This window comes from Salmo salar, chromosome 07 (genome assembly GCF_965601325.2).
Source record: "Salmo salar chromosome 07, fSalSal1, whole genome shotgun sequence".
NCBI classification, from domain to species: domain Eukaryota; kingdom Metazoa; phylum Chordata; class Actinopteri; order Salmoniformes; family Salmonidae; genus Salmo; species Salmo salar.
In genome coordinates this window covers 21,993,719-22,009,714 of record NC_138297.1, presented here as the reverse complement: position 1 = coordinate 22,009,714, position 15,996 = coordinate 21,993,719, and the positions used below count along the sequence as shown (strand labels likewise).

At 41.9% G+C, this 15,996-nt stretch overlaps 1 protein-coding gene across 13 annotated transcripts in view; it reads right to left on the bottom strand.

Annotated features, from left to right (window-relative positions):
• LOC106608716 (adhesion G protein-coupled receptor L3) overlaps nucleotides 1–15,996 on the bottom strand; it is a 314,019-nt gene that overhangs the window by 70,690 nt on the left and 227,333 nt on the right. For all 13 annotated transcript variants that reach the window (XM_045721692.2, XM_082977451.1, XM_082977453.1 and 10 more), the window contains one exon: nucleotides 7,045–7,228. In XM_045721692.2, the coding sequence (XP_045577648.2) occupies nucleotides 7,045–7,228 (184 nt within the window). The remainder of the gene's footprint in view (nucleotides 1–7,044; nucleotides 7,229–15,996) is intronic.

The window sequence follows — 15,996 nt, the reverse complement described above, 5'->3', positions numbered from 1 at the left end:
AGCACGGCAAAGGCTCCTGAACAGCTAGTACACACAAGCCATAAGACTGCTGAACAGTTAACCAAATGGCTACCTGGACTACATGCATTGACCCTCTTTTTTTTGTTGCACTGGCTCTATGCACACTCACTGGACTCTACCCACACGTACTACAGGGGCGGCAGGTAGCCTAGTGGTTATAGTGTTGGACTTGTAACCGAAAGGTTGCAAGATCGAATCCCCAAGCTGACAAGGTAAAAATCTGTTGTTCTGCCCCTGAACAAGGCAGTTAACCCACTGTTCTTAGGCCGTCATTGAAAATAAGAATTTGTTCTTAACTGACTTGCCTAGTTAAATAAAGGTAAAATAAACACTACAACACAGACACTTTCTTCTGAAACTTGTCAGTATATTCTTGTTCTGAGAAATGAAGGCCATTCCACGCGAGAAATTGCCAAGAAACTGAAGATCTCATACAATGCTGTGTACTACTCCCTTCACAGAACAGCGCAAACTGTCCCTAACCAGAATAGAAAGAGGAGTGGGAGGCACCGGTGCACTACTGAGAAAGAGGACAAGTACATTAGTGTGTCTAGTTTGAGAAACAGATGTCTCACAAGTCCTCAACTGGCAGCTTCATTAAATAGTACCTGCAAAACAACAGTCTCAACGTCAACAGTGAAGAGGGGACTCTGGGATGCTGGCCTTCTAGGCAGAGTTGCAACAAAAAAAGCCATCTCTCAGACTGGCCAATAAAAAGAAAAGATTAAGATGGGTAAAAGAACACAGACACTGGACAGAGGAAGATTGGAAAAAAGTGATATGGACAGACAAATCTAAGTTTGAGGTGTTCGGATCACAAAAGAACATTCCTGAGACACAGAAAATACGAAAAGAAGCTGGAGGAGTGCTTGACGCCATCTGTCAAGCATGATGAAGGCAATGTGATGGTCTGGGGGTGCTTTGCTGATGGTAAAGTGGGAGATTAGTACAGGGTGAAAGAGATTTTTAAGAAAGAAGGCTATCACTCCATTTTGCAACGCTATGCAATACCCTGTGGACGGCACTTAATTGGAGCCAATTTCCTCCTACAACAGGACAATGACCCAAAGCACTGCTCTAAACTATGCAAGAACTATTTAGGGAAGAAGCAGTCAGCTGGTCTTCTGTCTATAATGGAGTGGCCAGCACTCTCACCGGATCTCAATCCTATTGAGCTGTTGTGGGAGCAGCTTGACCGTATGGTATGTAAGAAGTGCCCATCAAGCCAATCCAACTTGTGGGAGGTGCTTCAGGAAGCGTGGGGTGAAATCTCTTCAGATAACATCAACAAATTGACAACTAGAATGCCAAAGGTCTGCAAGGCTGTGATTGCTGCAAATTGAGGATTCTTTGACGAAAGCAAAGTTTGAAGGACACAATTATTATTTCAATTAAAAAGCATTATTTAAAACCTTGTCAACATCTTGACTATATTTCCAATTAATTTTGCAACTCCTTTCATGTATGTTTTCATGGAAAACAAGGACATTTCTAAGTGACCCCAAACTTTTGAACCGTAGTGTGTGTGTGTATACAGTTGAAGTCGGAAGTTTACATACAATTAGGTTGGAGTCATTAAAACTCATTTTTCAACCACTCCACAAATTTCTTGTTAACAAACTATAGTTTTGGCAAGTCGGTTAGGACATCTACTTTGTGCATGACACAAGTAATTTTTTCAACAATTGTTTACAGACAGATTATTTCACTAATAATTCACTGTTTCACAATTCCAGTGGGTCAGAAGTTTACATACACTAAGTTGACTGTGCCTTTAAACAGCTTGGAAAATTCCAGAAAATGATGTCATGGCTTTAGAAGCTTCTGATAGGCTAATTGACATAATTTTAGTCAATTGGAGGTGTACATGTGGATGTATTTCAAGGCCTACCTTCAAACTCAGTGCCTCTTTGCTTGACATCATGGGAAAAATATGCCAAGACCTCAGAAATAAAATTGTAGACCTCCACAAGTCTGGTTCATCCTTGGGAACACTTTTCAAATGCCTGAAGGTACCACGTTCATCTGTACAAACAATAGTACGCAAGTATAAACACCATGGGGCCACACAGCCGTCATACCACTCAGGAAGGAGATGCGTTCTGTCTCCTAGAGATAAACGTACTTTGGTGCGGAAAGTGCAAATCAATCCCAGAACAACAGCAAAGGACCTTGTGAAGATGCTGGAGGAAACAGGTACAAAAGTATCTATATCCACAGTAAAACGAGTCCTATATCGACATAACCTGAAAGGCCGCTCAGCAAGGAAGAAGCCACTTCTCCAGAACCGCCATAAAAAAGCCAGACTACGGTTTGCAACTGCACATGGTGACAAAGACTGTACTTTTTGAAGAAATGTCCTATGGTCTGATGAAACAAAAATATAACTGTTTGGCCATAATGACCATCGTTATGTTTGGAGGAAAAAGGGGAGGCTTGCAAGCCGAAGAACACCATCCCAACCGTGAAGCACGGGGGTGGCAACATCATGTTGTGCGGGTGGTTTGCTGCAGGATGGACTGGTGCACTTCCGAAAATAGATGGCATCATGACGGAGGAAAATTATGTGGATATTTTGAAGCAACATCTCAAGACATCAGTCAGGACGTTAAAGCTTGGTTTCAAATGGCTCTAACAAATGGACAATGACCCCAAGCATACTTCCAAAGTTGTGGCAAAATGGCTTAAGTAAAACAAAGTCAAGGTATTGGAGTGGCCATTACAAAGCCCTGACCAAAATCCCATAGAAAATGTGTGGGCAGAACTGAAAAAGCGTGTGAGAGCAAGGAGACCTACAAACCTGACTCAGTTACACCAGCTCTGTCAGGAGGAATGGGCCAAAATTCACCCAACTTATTGTAGGAAGCTTGTGGAAGGCTCCTCAAAATGTTTGACCCAAGTCAAACAATTTAAAGGCAATGCTACCAAATTCTAATTGAGTGTATCTAAACTTCTGACCCACTGGGAATGTGATGAAAGAAATAAAAGCTGAAATAAATCATTCTCTCTACTATTATTCTGACATTTCACATTCTTAAAATAAAGTGGTGATCCTAACTGACCTAAGACAGGGAATTATTACTAGGATTAAATGTCAGGAATGGTGAAAAACGGAGTTTATATGTATTTGGCTAAGGTGTATGTAAACTTCTGACATCAACTATATATATATACACACATGCATATTGATGCCAGACACACTCACACTGCTACTGCTCTTGTTTTTTATCAAACCCGATTGCCTAGTCACTTTTACACCTACCTACATGTACATATTACCTCAACTACCATGTACCTCTGCACATTGCCTCGGTAACGGTACTCCTTGCATATAGCATCATTATTGTTAATTTATTGTTACTATTTCCTTTTTTTATTTAGCAAATTTAACTATGCATTGTTGAGAAAGGGCTTGTAAGTAAGCATTTTAAATGTAAAGTCTACACCTGCTGTATTCGGCGCATGTAACAAATACAATTTGATTTGACATGGTTATTTTGTGGTGTCTAAATACTTATGTATGTACATGACGGGGTGGGCACTTGGGACCGTGAAGGACAAACAAACCTCATTGGCTGGCAAACTCAACAGAGCAAACCGAAAGTGAAGGCCTAGTAAACATGTCACTGTGCACAATTAACCAGACTACCTCCATGAAGGATATAAAACACCGGTAGTTCGCCATGAGGGGATTGTTTAGTTTCCTTCCAAACAGGGCTAGGATCCCTTAATACCCGGATAAATTGAGTACCATAGACAATAAATTCCCATTTTATTAATTCCCCGAACGTAGGCTGCTTCATTCGACTTGTCAGACCTATATGTTAAGGTTGCCATGGCAGCAGGAGCCTAAAGAAATCCCCTTTATGCTAAGGGTGCTATATAATAACATTATCTTTCCCTAATGCTCGATACACGCTGGTCGTTTCTTCAGCTCACAAACATGTTTTATTCACTCGCCTCCTTCCCCTCGTCTTTCCCTCTTCCTTACAACTGTGTTCAACAACCGTTTGAAATGTAAACTGTTGATTTGTTAAGTCCACAATTCAACAAAAGTTGTTCCAAGCCTCACTGTATCTTCCCGTTTCATCCCCCATGGGCATAGGGCAGAACATTGAGATGTTTTAAGCATTTCATTTCTGTGTACATGGACGTTTTCTGCAAAAACTGACAGCTCAGGGCAATCAGGGGAGAGCGTAAACAAATCCACTATCACCCAACTGCTTTTAATATATATATATATATCAATACATTTCCCCAGAAGACCCTCAGGCCTTGACCATTGATTCATTATGCACAGAACTGGGGCTTAAATCAAGTTACGGTATTCATATGGATATAAAGACAGTGATTTAAGATAATTAAGTCAATTTATAGGTGACCACCGACGGAGAGGTCACCCATTCCTAACCGGGCTGAACTTGACCTCCATGTTTACTGGTTGACCTTTGATCTCATTTGGAATCTTCAAGAGCCGATTGGTGAATATTCGAGCAAACAGGATCAATAGCCAGAAGGTTCTCTATGTAATCTGAACTATGGATGTGTCACAAATGGCATCCTATTCCAAATATAGTGCAATAAAAATGACCAGGGCCCACAGGGTTCTCGTCAAAACATGATGCATCATACCATTTTGGTAATCTAAATAGCTATGCAATAGCTATGTATACTGAACAAAAATATAAATGCAACATGTAAAGTGTTGGTCCCATGTTTCAGGAGCTGAAATAAAATATCATAGAAATGTTCCACACGCACATAAAGCTTATTTCTCTCAAATTTTGTGCACAAATTTGTTTACATCCCTTAGTGAGTATTTCTCCTCTGCCAAGATAATCCATCCACTTTACAGGTGTGGCATATAAATAAGATGATTAAACAGCACGATTATTACACAGGTGCACCTTGTGCTGGGCCACTTAAAAGTGCAGTTTTGTCACAACACAATGCCACAGATGTCTCAAGTTTTGTGGGAGCATGCAGTTGGTATCCTGACTGCAGACATGCCTACCAGAACTGTTGCCAGGAAATGTAATGTTCATTTCTCTACAATAAGCCGCCTCCTTAAGTTTTTTTTGAGAATTTGGCAGAACGTCCAACTGGCCTCACAGCCACAGACCACGTGTAACCAAGCCAGCCCAAGACCTCCACATCCGGCTTCTTTACCTGTGGGATCCTCTGAGACCAGCCACCTGGACAGCTGATGAAACTGAGGATTCTTTCTTTGGAATAAAGCCCTTTTGTGGGGAAAAACTCATTCTGATTGGCTGGACCTGGCTCCCAAGTGAGTGGGCCTATGCCCTCCCAGGCCCAATCATTACTGTGCTCTTGCCCAGTCATGTGGAATCTATAGATTAGGGCCTAATTCATTTATTTCAATTGACTGATTTCCTTATATGAACAGTAACAGTAAAATTGTTGAAATTGCTACATGTTGCGTTTATATTTTTGTTCAGTATAAAATAGCTATACAATACTACATCAAAAACGATCTTGCCTCCATGGAACAATCATTGGATAACTCGTTTTACAATATATCCCAATATCTAAAAGATCACATTCAGGTTCTGAAAAAACTTGAATAGACTAGCTTAGAATTGGCCTAAACTCAAACACCACACACACACCCCAGCCACGAGCTGTTCTCTCCCTTACTGTCGGGCAGACGGTATTAGAGCATGAGGTCTGATACTAACAGGCTCAGAGACAGATTCTATCTACAAGCCATCAGAATGCTGAACACTGGAACTGGACTGACCACCTGCTCTGATTCTCCACACCTTAGCACACATGCACCCAACCACACAGACATACACACACATATATACATTAATGCTACACACACACACACACACACACACACACACACACACACACACACACACACACACACACACACCACAACTGCTGCTACCAGACTCTTATCATACTGCCCAGTTTAAAACTGCCCCTCATCCCCAATACATTAATAAATACTGGACTATAAATTGTGCCTTCCTGTATTATACTTATGCTAAAATGTTTATTCTATTCTACTGAGCCATTTACTTTATGTTGGTATTCATAATATTTATTATGCAAGTTTCATTTGATGGTGTCCATGCGACTAATAAAATGTGAAACTTGAAACTAAACTCAAACAATGACTAAGACTCTGGGTGCGTCTCAAATGGCACCCTATTCCTTATGTAGTGCCCATAGTCCTCGGGTCAAAAGTAGAGCACTATATCGGTAATAAGGTGCCATTTGGGACGCAGAGGCTGCATGACTGTACAGGAACTTAGTTTGTCCAAATTGATTTCCTTAGACGACCAAAACAAATCACATTAGGATGGCTTAATGCTCATATTACTGGCAAACGCAGTAATCTGTTTAATCAGACGTGATTGGACAACAGCCACTGCTCTTTCAGACTAGACACTTTTCCTGCTTGTTTCGCTAGGTAAAATGTTCTAATCTTTGTATGTACAGTATATCGTAATACAATAATATAACATATCCCATTCAGCAGACACTTTTATCTGAAGCAACTTAGAGTGGTGCGTGCATACATTTTGATATGGGTGGCCCCAGCGGGAATCAAACCCACAATCCTGGCAGTGCAAGGGGTCATGCTCTACTTAACTGAGCCACACAGGACCAAGCTTGTATATTCAAGAAGTACAAATATACAGTACATCAAGAGATGACAGTGTTTGCGATCACACTGTCCTATGACGACTATGAAAAGGTTTGTAAAACATTCAGTCAATCGTGTCTCTTACACATTCCAGAAATCATGTTCTGGCAGGTTGACAGCTCCTCTTGTGTTCACCAGTGTACAAAACAGTGTCTGAAGAGTTATTTTTGCCACATCAATAAGTTCTAACACTGTGTGTGTGTGTGTGTGTGGGTGTGTGTACACGACCACCTGCCTTCATGCATGTGTGTGTGTGTGTGATAAGATCTCATTTAACGTTTGTGCTGTGTGAGTGGGTATTATGCCTCTGTGTGTGTACATGGGTCTCGGTCTGTACTCACGAATGTTGTCAGTGTTCTCCTGCACGATGTCCGTCTTGAGCAGGTTGTCGGCCAGGACGAAGGCTCCTTGCTCCACCGTGTCCAGTAGCATGGTGGCTGCTCTCAGCTGCTCCCCGGTGCTCAGGTCCCTCCACGCCGACTGGGCCTGGGGCTGAAGCAGGTTGTTTACAGTCTCCACCATGGCCTGCACCAGACAACAAGGAGAGTTAGCGACATGACGATAGTGGAGGGGGATAACCAACCAGAGCATCAGTAGGGAGCTAGCAAAGGGAAGATAACAATGGCATCAGTATGGGTTATGGAAGGACTTTAGAATCACCAATTGACTTGAATAATGTGTCATTTAAAAGGGTTCGTTAACAAAGTTATGCCAGGACTTTTCAGAAGGACAAATATCAAGTAAGGGTAGTCAAATGTCTTGCCATCGGCTAGACACAATTTCTCCTTTTGTCTGGAGATTGCTCTCTTTTCTTTCTCCCTGGTTTGTTGGTTTCGGATTGTTCATTTGTGGGATTAGGGGAAACATAATTGACGTTAAACTATATTAACATACAGTGTTCCTCAACGAGTGGTTGTCCTGAGTAGCCGACAACAAAAATTGTGTTCCTCCATTGGCTTCTGAACTAAATAATATTATATTATGATTAATTAATGGTATTCTGTTTCAGTGTGTTAATGTAGCAGCCTGGCCTACACCTGTTCTGTGATGTATATATCGGTACGATTTACCACTGACTGTCTCCACACATTCACCACAGCTCAATGTTGTTATGAATTATGCCAGATTTCTTGAAGGCCTCGCCCACGATCCTGCATACATCTGTGACTACCTTTACCTGATGTTTCTCCCTCTGAAAAGTCCTGGCATAACATTATTAACTACCCCTTTTAAATGACCCATTATTCATGTCAAACAGTCAATGGTAAATCGTACCAAGAGAAACAATGACATTATATACATTGCATTCGGAAAGTATTCAGACCCCTTTACTTTTTCCACATTTTGGTTCATCACAGCCTTATTCTAAAATTGATTAAACAGTTTTTTTCCCCCTCAATCTACAGACAATACCCCATAATGACAAAGCAAAAACAGAAATATCACATTTACATAAGTATTCAGACCCTATACTCAGTAGTTTGTTGAAGCACCTTTGGCAGTGATTGCAGCCTCGAGTTTTCTTGGGTATGACGCTTGAACCTATTTGGGGAGCTTCTCCCATTATTTTCTGCACATCGTCTCAAGCTCAGTCAGGTTGGATGGGGAGAGACGCTGCACAGCTATTTTCAGGTCTCTCCAGAAATGTTCGATAGGTTTAAAGTCTGGGTTCTGGCTGGGCCACTCAAGGACATCAAATCAAATTGTATTGGTCACATACAACATGTGACCAATAGCACATGTGACCAATAGCAGATGTTATTGCGAGTGAAGCAAAATGACATTGAGACTTGACCGAAGCCACTCCTGCGTTGTCTTGGCTGTGTGCTTAGGGTCGTTGTCCTGGTTATCATCAAGGATCTCTGTACTTTGCTACGTTCATCTTTCCCTCGATGCTGACTAGTCTCCCAGTCCCTGCCGCAGAAAAACATCCCCACAGCATGATGCTGCCACCACACTTCACCGTAGGGATTGTGGCAGGTTTCCTCCAGACGTGACACTTGGTATTCAGACCAAAGAGTTCAATCTTGGCTTCAACAGACCAGAGAATCTTATTTCTCATGGTCAGAGTCCCTTAGGTGCCTTTTGGCAAACTCCAAGTAGGCTGTCATATGCCTTTTACTGAGGAGTGGCTTCCGCCTGGCCTCTACATAAATGCCTGATTTGTGGACTGCAGCAGAGATGGTTGTCCTTCTGGAAGGTTCTCCCATCTCCACAGAGGAACTCTGGAGCTCTGTCAGAGTGACCATTGGGTTCTTGGTCACCTCCCTGACCAAGGCCCTTCTCCCCTGATTGCTCAGATTGGCCGGGCGGCCAGCTCTAGGAAGAGTCTTGGTGGTTCCAAACTTCTTCCATTTAAGAATGATGGAGTCCACTGTGTTCTTGGGGACCTTCAATGCTGCAGACATTTTTTGGTACCCTTCTCCAGATCTGTGCCTCGACACAATCCTGTCTCGGAGCTCTACGGACAATTCCTTTAGCTCTGACATGCACTGTCAACTGTGGGAACTTATATAGACAGGTGTGTGCCTTTCCAAATCATGTCCAATCAATTGAATTTACCACAGGTGGACACCAATCAAGTAGTAGAAACATCTCAAGGATGATCAATGGTCTCATTGCAAAGGGTCTGAATACTTACGTAAATAAGGGTATTTCTGTTTTATTTTTTATAAATTAGCAAAAAAAAAAAAAAAAAAAAAATTCGCTTTGTCATTATGGGGTATTGTGTGTCGATTGATGAGGAAAAAAATGTTATATATTTTAGAATAAGACTATAACGTAACAAAATGTGGAGAAAGACAAGGGGTCTGAATACTCTCCAAATGCACTGTACATCACAGAACAGGTGTAGGCCAAGCTGATGCATGTAGGCCAGGCGGATGCATGTAAACCAGGCTGATGCACCCCCAAAAATCCCCATCCTCCATGCTACATTAACACATGCATGTAAACACACAAACAGAATACCATTAATTAATCATAATATAATATTATTTAGTACAGAAGCCAATGGTGGTACACCATTTTTGTTGTCGGCTACTCAGGACGACCACTCGTTGAGGAACACTGTCTATTAATATTGTTTAACCTCAATTATATTTTCCCTAATCCCACAATAACTGAACACAATAATCTGAAACCAATAAACCAGGGAAATAGAAAAGGGAGCAATCTCAAGACAAGAGGAGAAGTTGTGAGCAACTGATGACAAGACATTTGAATAGAAAACGAATTGATCAGGCTAAACTATTCCATCCCTCTGGTGCAACAGAAGAAAATGCATTATCAAAACTGAAACTTCTGTCCATGAATAGGTGTTCGCACAGAATTCACAGGTGCTTTTTAGTTTTAAAATCTAATAATCAAACATTGATGAGTACTATTGAACAAAGGGTTTTACAGAATAGACTGAGAAAAATAATAATTCATAATTTGAAAGAAATCATCACAGCCTCTCTGATATCCCACAGCTTCAAAGGCCAATTTACGCCTCTGCGTTTGCAAAGACGGACACCGCGCTTGATCGTAAATGCTCGTTGGCGAGAATCTAAGGGAGAAACATCAAGCTTTTTAAGAGGGGGGAAGAAAGCTCCTCCAACATTGCATACGGCAATACCTTGGTGTTATCCCGGTGGCTACAGTAGGTTCCGTTTTGATCAATGGACTATGAAAGAGAATAGGAGTTTCAGAGTTGATTCCAGATCAGCGGGTTCCAAAACAGCGGGGGTACGAAACCTCAGGCAATGCAATGAGAAAACAGCCCATTGGAGCTGCCCTGCAGAATCAAACTGATTGAGATATATAAAAAAAGCCTGACACTATAAACATTATAAACGACATAACCCATACACACAAGAGTTATCAGCTTCCAATTAATTATGTAGATCCTTAAGACGAGTGTCTTTGTTGTGGACACAGTGGCAGCTAATCTAGACTATATCTGGTACAGAATAGACAAGAGCATGAGGAAGAGAGGTGGTTGTATTCAACTCACTAGTGCGCTGAGATGAAGGGAACATTAAATAGCACCAGCTGGCTATTCCACACTCCCCGGCGCACAAACACTGTCTTTAAGCCAGGCAAGCACCCAACTTTGATGCAATTATTCATTATCTTCAGCCAAACTCAAATCGTACCTTTTGACATTAACAGAGACGCCGAGGTTGATTGGCTCTCAATTAAGGAGCTTTTCTCAGCAGCACTGGAATATTTTCCCCTTCGCCAATTTAAATATGATGAAGTCTGAAACTGCAATCTACTAAGCAATCTGTCCTTCCAGAGTGCACATGCTGGAGCCATCAAAAACGTGATAAACTACATTTTGAGTAAAGTGCCATCTTTGGGTATGGTACCTAATAGGGTCGCATTTGCAAATCAATGCGACACAAAGCCGTATTTTGGATAGGGGTACTCAGAAATTATAGGGCATTGATTAGTGTGCGGATTCAAGTATAAAGCCCCTCATTTTGAATCAGAAAGTCAAATTATGATGGGTTTAGCTGCTTAATATGGGGTTATGATGCTTATCTGTGGACCTAACAGAGAACAAATCAATTATGAATATAAATCTGGATGTATTTTGGCTTCAGAATGCCGGTTTTGAGGATATGGATAATCTCTGTTACATGTGCTTTGACCTAGCTACAAAAGATGGAAATAAAACAGAGCCATTACCGGATGCATTATTGAGTGACATGGACTTACAGCAAATGTATAAAGGGCGTAATGAAGGATATAAACGGACATAAAATGTGTATACAGGAAAGAGCTATTTTGTTCTATGGTTTGTTTAATGTCAATTGCCAGCATAATCAAGCAAATGGGAAAACAATATGAGAAAGAGGAAGCTGTATCAACCCATCTCTTCTGCCATGTATACATTTATTATGCAATGTGTTTCTATGGGGTAACAGCAGTAAGGCCAAATTCAATTAATCATATATATATATATACACACACAGTTGAAGTCAGAAGTTTACATACACCTTAGCCAAATACATTTAAACTCAGTTTTTCACAATTCTTGACATTTAATTCTAGTAAAAATTCAATTAGGATCCCCACTTTATTTTAAGAATGTGAAATATCAGAATAATAGTAGAGAGAATGATTTATTTCAGCTTCTATTTATTTCATCACATTCCCAGTGGGTCAGAGGTTTACATACACTCAATTAGTATTTGGTAGCATTGCCTTTAAATTGTTTAACTTGGGTCAAATGTTTCAGGTAGCCCTCCACAAGCTTCCCACAATAAGTTGGGTGAATTTTGGCCCATTCCTCCTGACAGAGCTGGTGTAACTGAGTCAGGTTTGTAGGCCTCCTTGCTCGCACATGCTTTTTCAGTTCTACCCACAAATGTTCTATGGGATTGAAGTCAAGGCCACTCCAATACCTTGACTTTGTTTTACTTAAGCCATTTTGCCACAACTTTGGAAGTATGCTTGGGGTTATTGTCCATTTGGAAGACCCATTTGAAACCAAGCTTTAACTTCCTGACTGATGTCTTGAGATGTTGCTTCAATATTTCCACATAATTTTCCTCCCTCATGATGCCATCTATATTGTGAAGTGCACCAGTCCCTCCTGCAGCAAAGTACCCCCACAACATGATGCTGCTTCACGGTTGAGATGGTGTTCTTCGGCTTGCAAGCCTCCCCCTTTTTCCTCCAAACATAAAGATGGTCATTATGGCCAAACAGTTCTATTTTTGTTTCATCAGACCAGAGGACATTTCTCCAAAAAGTACGATCTTTGTCCCCATGTACAGTTGCAAACCGTAGTCTGGCTTTTTTATGGCAGTTTTGGAGCAGTGACTTCCTCCTTGCTGAGTGGCCTTTCAGGTTATGTCAATATAGGACACGTTTTACTGTGGATATAGATACTTTTGTACCTGTTTCCTCTAGCATTTTCACAAGGTCCTTTGCTGTTGTTCTGGGATTGATTTGCACTTTTCGCACCAAAGTACGTTCATCTCTAAGAGACAGAACGCGTCTCCTTCCTGAGCGGTATGACAGCTGTGTGGTCCCATGGTGTTTATACTTGCGTACTATTGTTTGTACAGATGAATGTGGTACCTTCAGGAGTTTGGAAATTGCTCCCAATGATGAACCAGACCTGTAGAAGACTATAATTATTTTCTGAGGTCTTGACTGATTTATTTTGATTTCCCCATGATGTCAAGCAAAGAGGCACTGAGTTTGAAGGTAGGCCCTGAAATACATCCACAGGTAAGGCCAGAAGCAAACAAGAAAATGCTCATCCAGAGGCGGCGCTCCTAGTGGCCGGGGACTTTAATGCAGGGAAACGTTAATCTCTTTTACCTCATTTCTACCAGCATGTTACATGTGCAACCAGAGAGAAAATATTTGTTTTTATATAAAACTGTAGACCACCTTTACTCCACACACAGAGATGCGTACAAAGCTCTCCCTCAGCCTCCATTTGGCAAATCTGGCCATAGCTCTGTCCTCCTGATTCCTGCTTCCAATCAAAAACTAAAGCAGGAAGTACCAGTGACTCGCTCAATAAGGAAGTGGTCAGATGACGTAGATGCTAAGCTAAAGGACCGTTTTGCTAGCATAGACTGGAATATGTTCCGGGATTCTTCCGATGGCATTGAAAAGTACATCACATCAGTCACAGGCTTCATCATTAAGTACATTGATGACGTCATCCCCAGAGTGACCGTACGTACATACTCTAATCAGAAGTCATGGATTACAGGCAACATCCACACTGAGATAAAGGGTAGAGCTGCAACTTTCAAGGAGTGGGACTCTAACAGGACACTTATAAGAAATCCCGCTATGCCCTCCGATGAACCATCAAACTGGCAAAGCGTCAATACATCGTACAAAACCGTCTGAGGCTTGTCGGATGTGGCAGGGCTTGCAAACTATTACAGACAACAAAGGGAAGCACAGCTACCAGCTGCCCAGTGACACGAGCCCACCAGATGAGCTAAATAACTTTATGCTCACTTTGAGTCAAACACTGAAGCAGGCCTTGTGAATGTTGACCTTCCAATTTGCATACCACCCCAACAGATCCACAGATGATGCAATCTCTATTGCACTCCACACTGCCCTTTCCCACCTGGACAAAAGGAACACCTATGTGAGGTGCAATCAGCGTTCAACACCATAGTACCATCAACGCTCATCACTAAGCTAACAAACCTGGGACTAAACAACTCCATTTGCAACTGGATCCTGGACTTACTGACGGGCCGCTCCGAGGTGGTAAGGGTAGGTAACACCACACCTGCCAAGCTGATCCTCAACACGGGGGCCCCTCAAGGGTGCGTGCTCAGTCCCCTCCTGTACTCCCTGTTCACCCATGACTGCATGGCCAAGCATGACTCCGACACCATCATTAAGTTTGCCGACGACAACGAAGACTGACCTCCTCCCTGTAGGCTGAGACCTGGCAGTATGGTGCCAGGATGACAACTTCTCCCTCAATGTGATCAAGACATAGGAGATGATTACAGACTACAGGTAAAGGACAATCGAGCACGCCCCCATTCTCATCGACAGGGTTGTAGTGGAGCAGGTTGAGAGCTTTAAGTTCCTTGATGTTCACATCATCAACAAACTATCATGGTCCAAACACACCAAGACAGTCGTGAAGAGGGCACGACAACACCTATTCCCACTCAGGAGACTGAAAAGATTTGGAATGGGTCCTCAGATCCTCAAAATTTCTACAGCTGCACCATTGAGAGCATCCTGACTGGTTGCATCACCGCCTGGTATGGCAACTGCTCGGCCTCCGACTACAAGGCACTACAGAGGGTAGTGCGTACAACCCAGTACATCACTGGGGCCAAGCTTCCTGCCATCCAAGACCTTTAAACCAGGCGGTGACAGAGGAAGGCCCAAAGAATTGCCAAGGACTCTAGTCATCCAAGTCATAGACTGTTCTCTCTGCTACCGCAAGGCAAGCGGTACTGGAGGCTTCTTAACAGCTTCTACCCCCAAGCCATAAGACTCCTGAACAGCTAATCAAATGGCTACCCAGACTATTTGCATTCCCCCCACCCCCATTTTTATGCTACTCTCTGTTTATTAACCATGCATAGTCACTTTACCTCTACCTACATGTACATATTACCTCAATTACCTCGACTAACCGGTGCCCCCACACATTGACTCTATACCGGTACCCCTGCTGTATATAGCTCGCTACTGTTATTTCTTTGTTGCTCCTTAATTAGTTAACCTCCACAAGATCGGTGGGTCCCCGGTGGGACGGTTGAGCTAACGTAGGCTAATGCGATTAGCATGAGGTTTAAGTAACAAGAACATTTCCCAGGAGATAGACATTTCTTATTTTGGCAGAAAGCTTAAATTCTTGTTAATCTAACTGCACTCTCCAATTTACAGTAGCTATTACAGTGAATTAATACCATGCCATATTCTCCTACATTAATTTAACAATTCCACAAACTTCGAAGTGTTTCCTTTCAAATGGTATCAAGAATATGCATATCATTGCTTCAGGTCCGGAGCTACAGGGAGTTAGATTGGGTATGTCATTTTAGGCAAAGATTTTTTAAAAGTGGCAGATCCTTAAGAGGTTTTAAGGGCTTGTAAGTAAGCATTTCACTGTAAGCATGTGACAAATAACATTTTATTTTTTTTGGATCAGATGACCTGGCCTCCACAATCACCCCACCTCAACCCAAATGAGATGGTTTGGGATGAGTTAGACCGCAGAGTGAAGGAAAGCAGCCAAGAAGTGCTCAGCATATGTGCGAACTCCTTCAAGACTGTTGGAAAAGCAATCCAGGTGAAGCTGGTTGAGATAATGCCAAGAGTGTGCAAAGCTGTCATCAAGGCAAAGGGTGGCTACTTTGAAGAATCTGAAATATAAAATATACCTTAACCCTTTTTTGGTTACTACATGATTCCATATGTGTTATTTCATAGTTTTGATGTCTTCACTATTATTCTACAATGTATAAAATAGTAAAAATAAAGAAAAACCCTAGAATGAGTAGGTGTGTCCAAACTTTTGACTGGTACTGTATACCTGCAGGGGTTCTAAACATTCAAAATCAAATGGCTAAATGACCATCTTTAAAAAATGCCATATGTTAGCTTAGTAGACCCAACAGCCCAAAATTGACTTCTTGAATGGTCTCTAACAACAGTGCACTGTATACTACTTTCTGAAGACTGTGGCAAGCAAGTTTAAGGATTCTGGGCAAGAAATATATAAGTCGGAGTAATTAAGCTTAGCACTGAGTCTACAAGTCTAGCAGGCAACCTTCACAGACAAATGA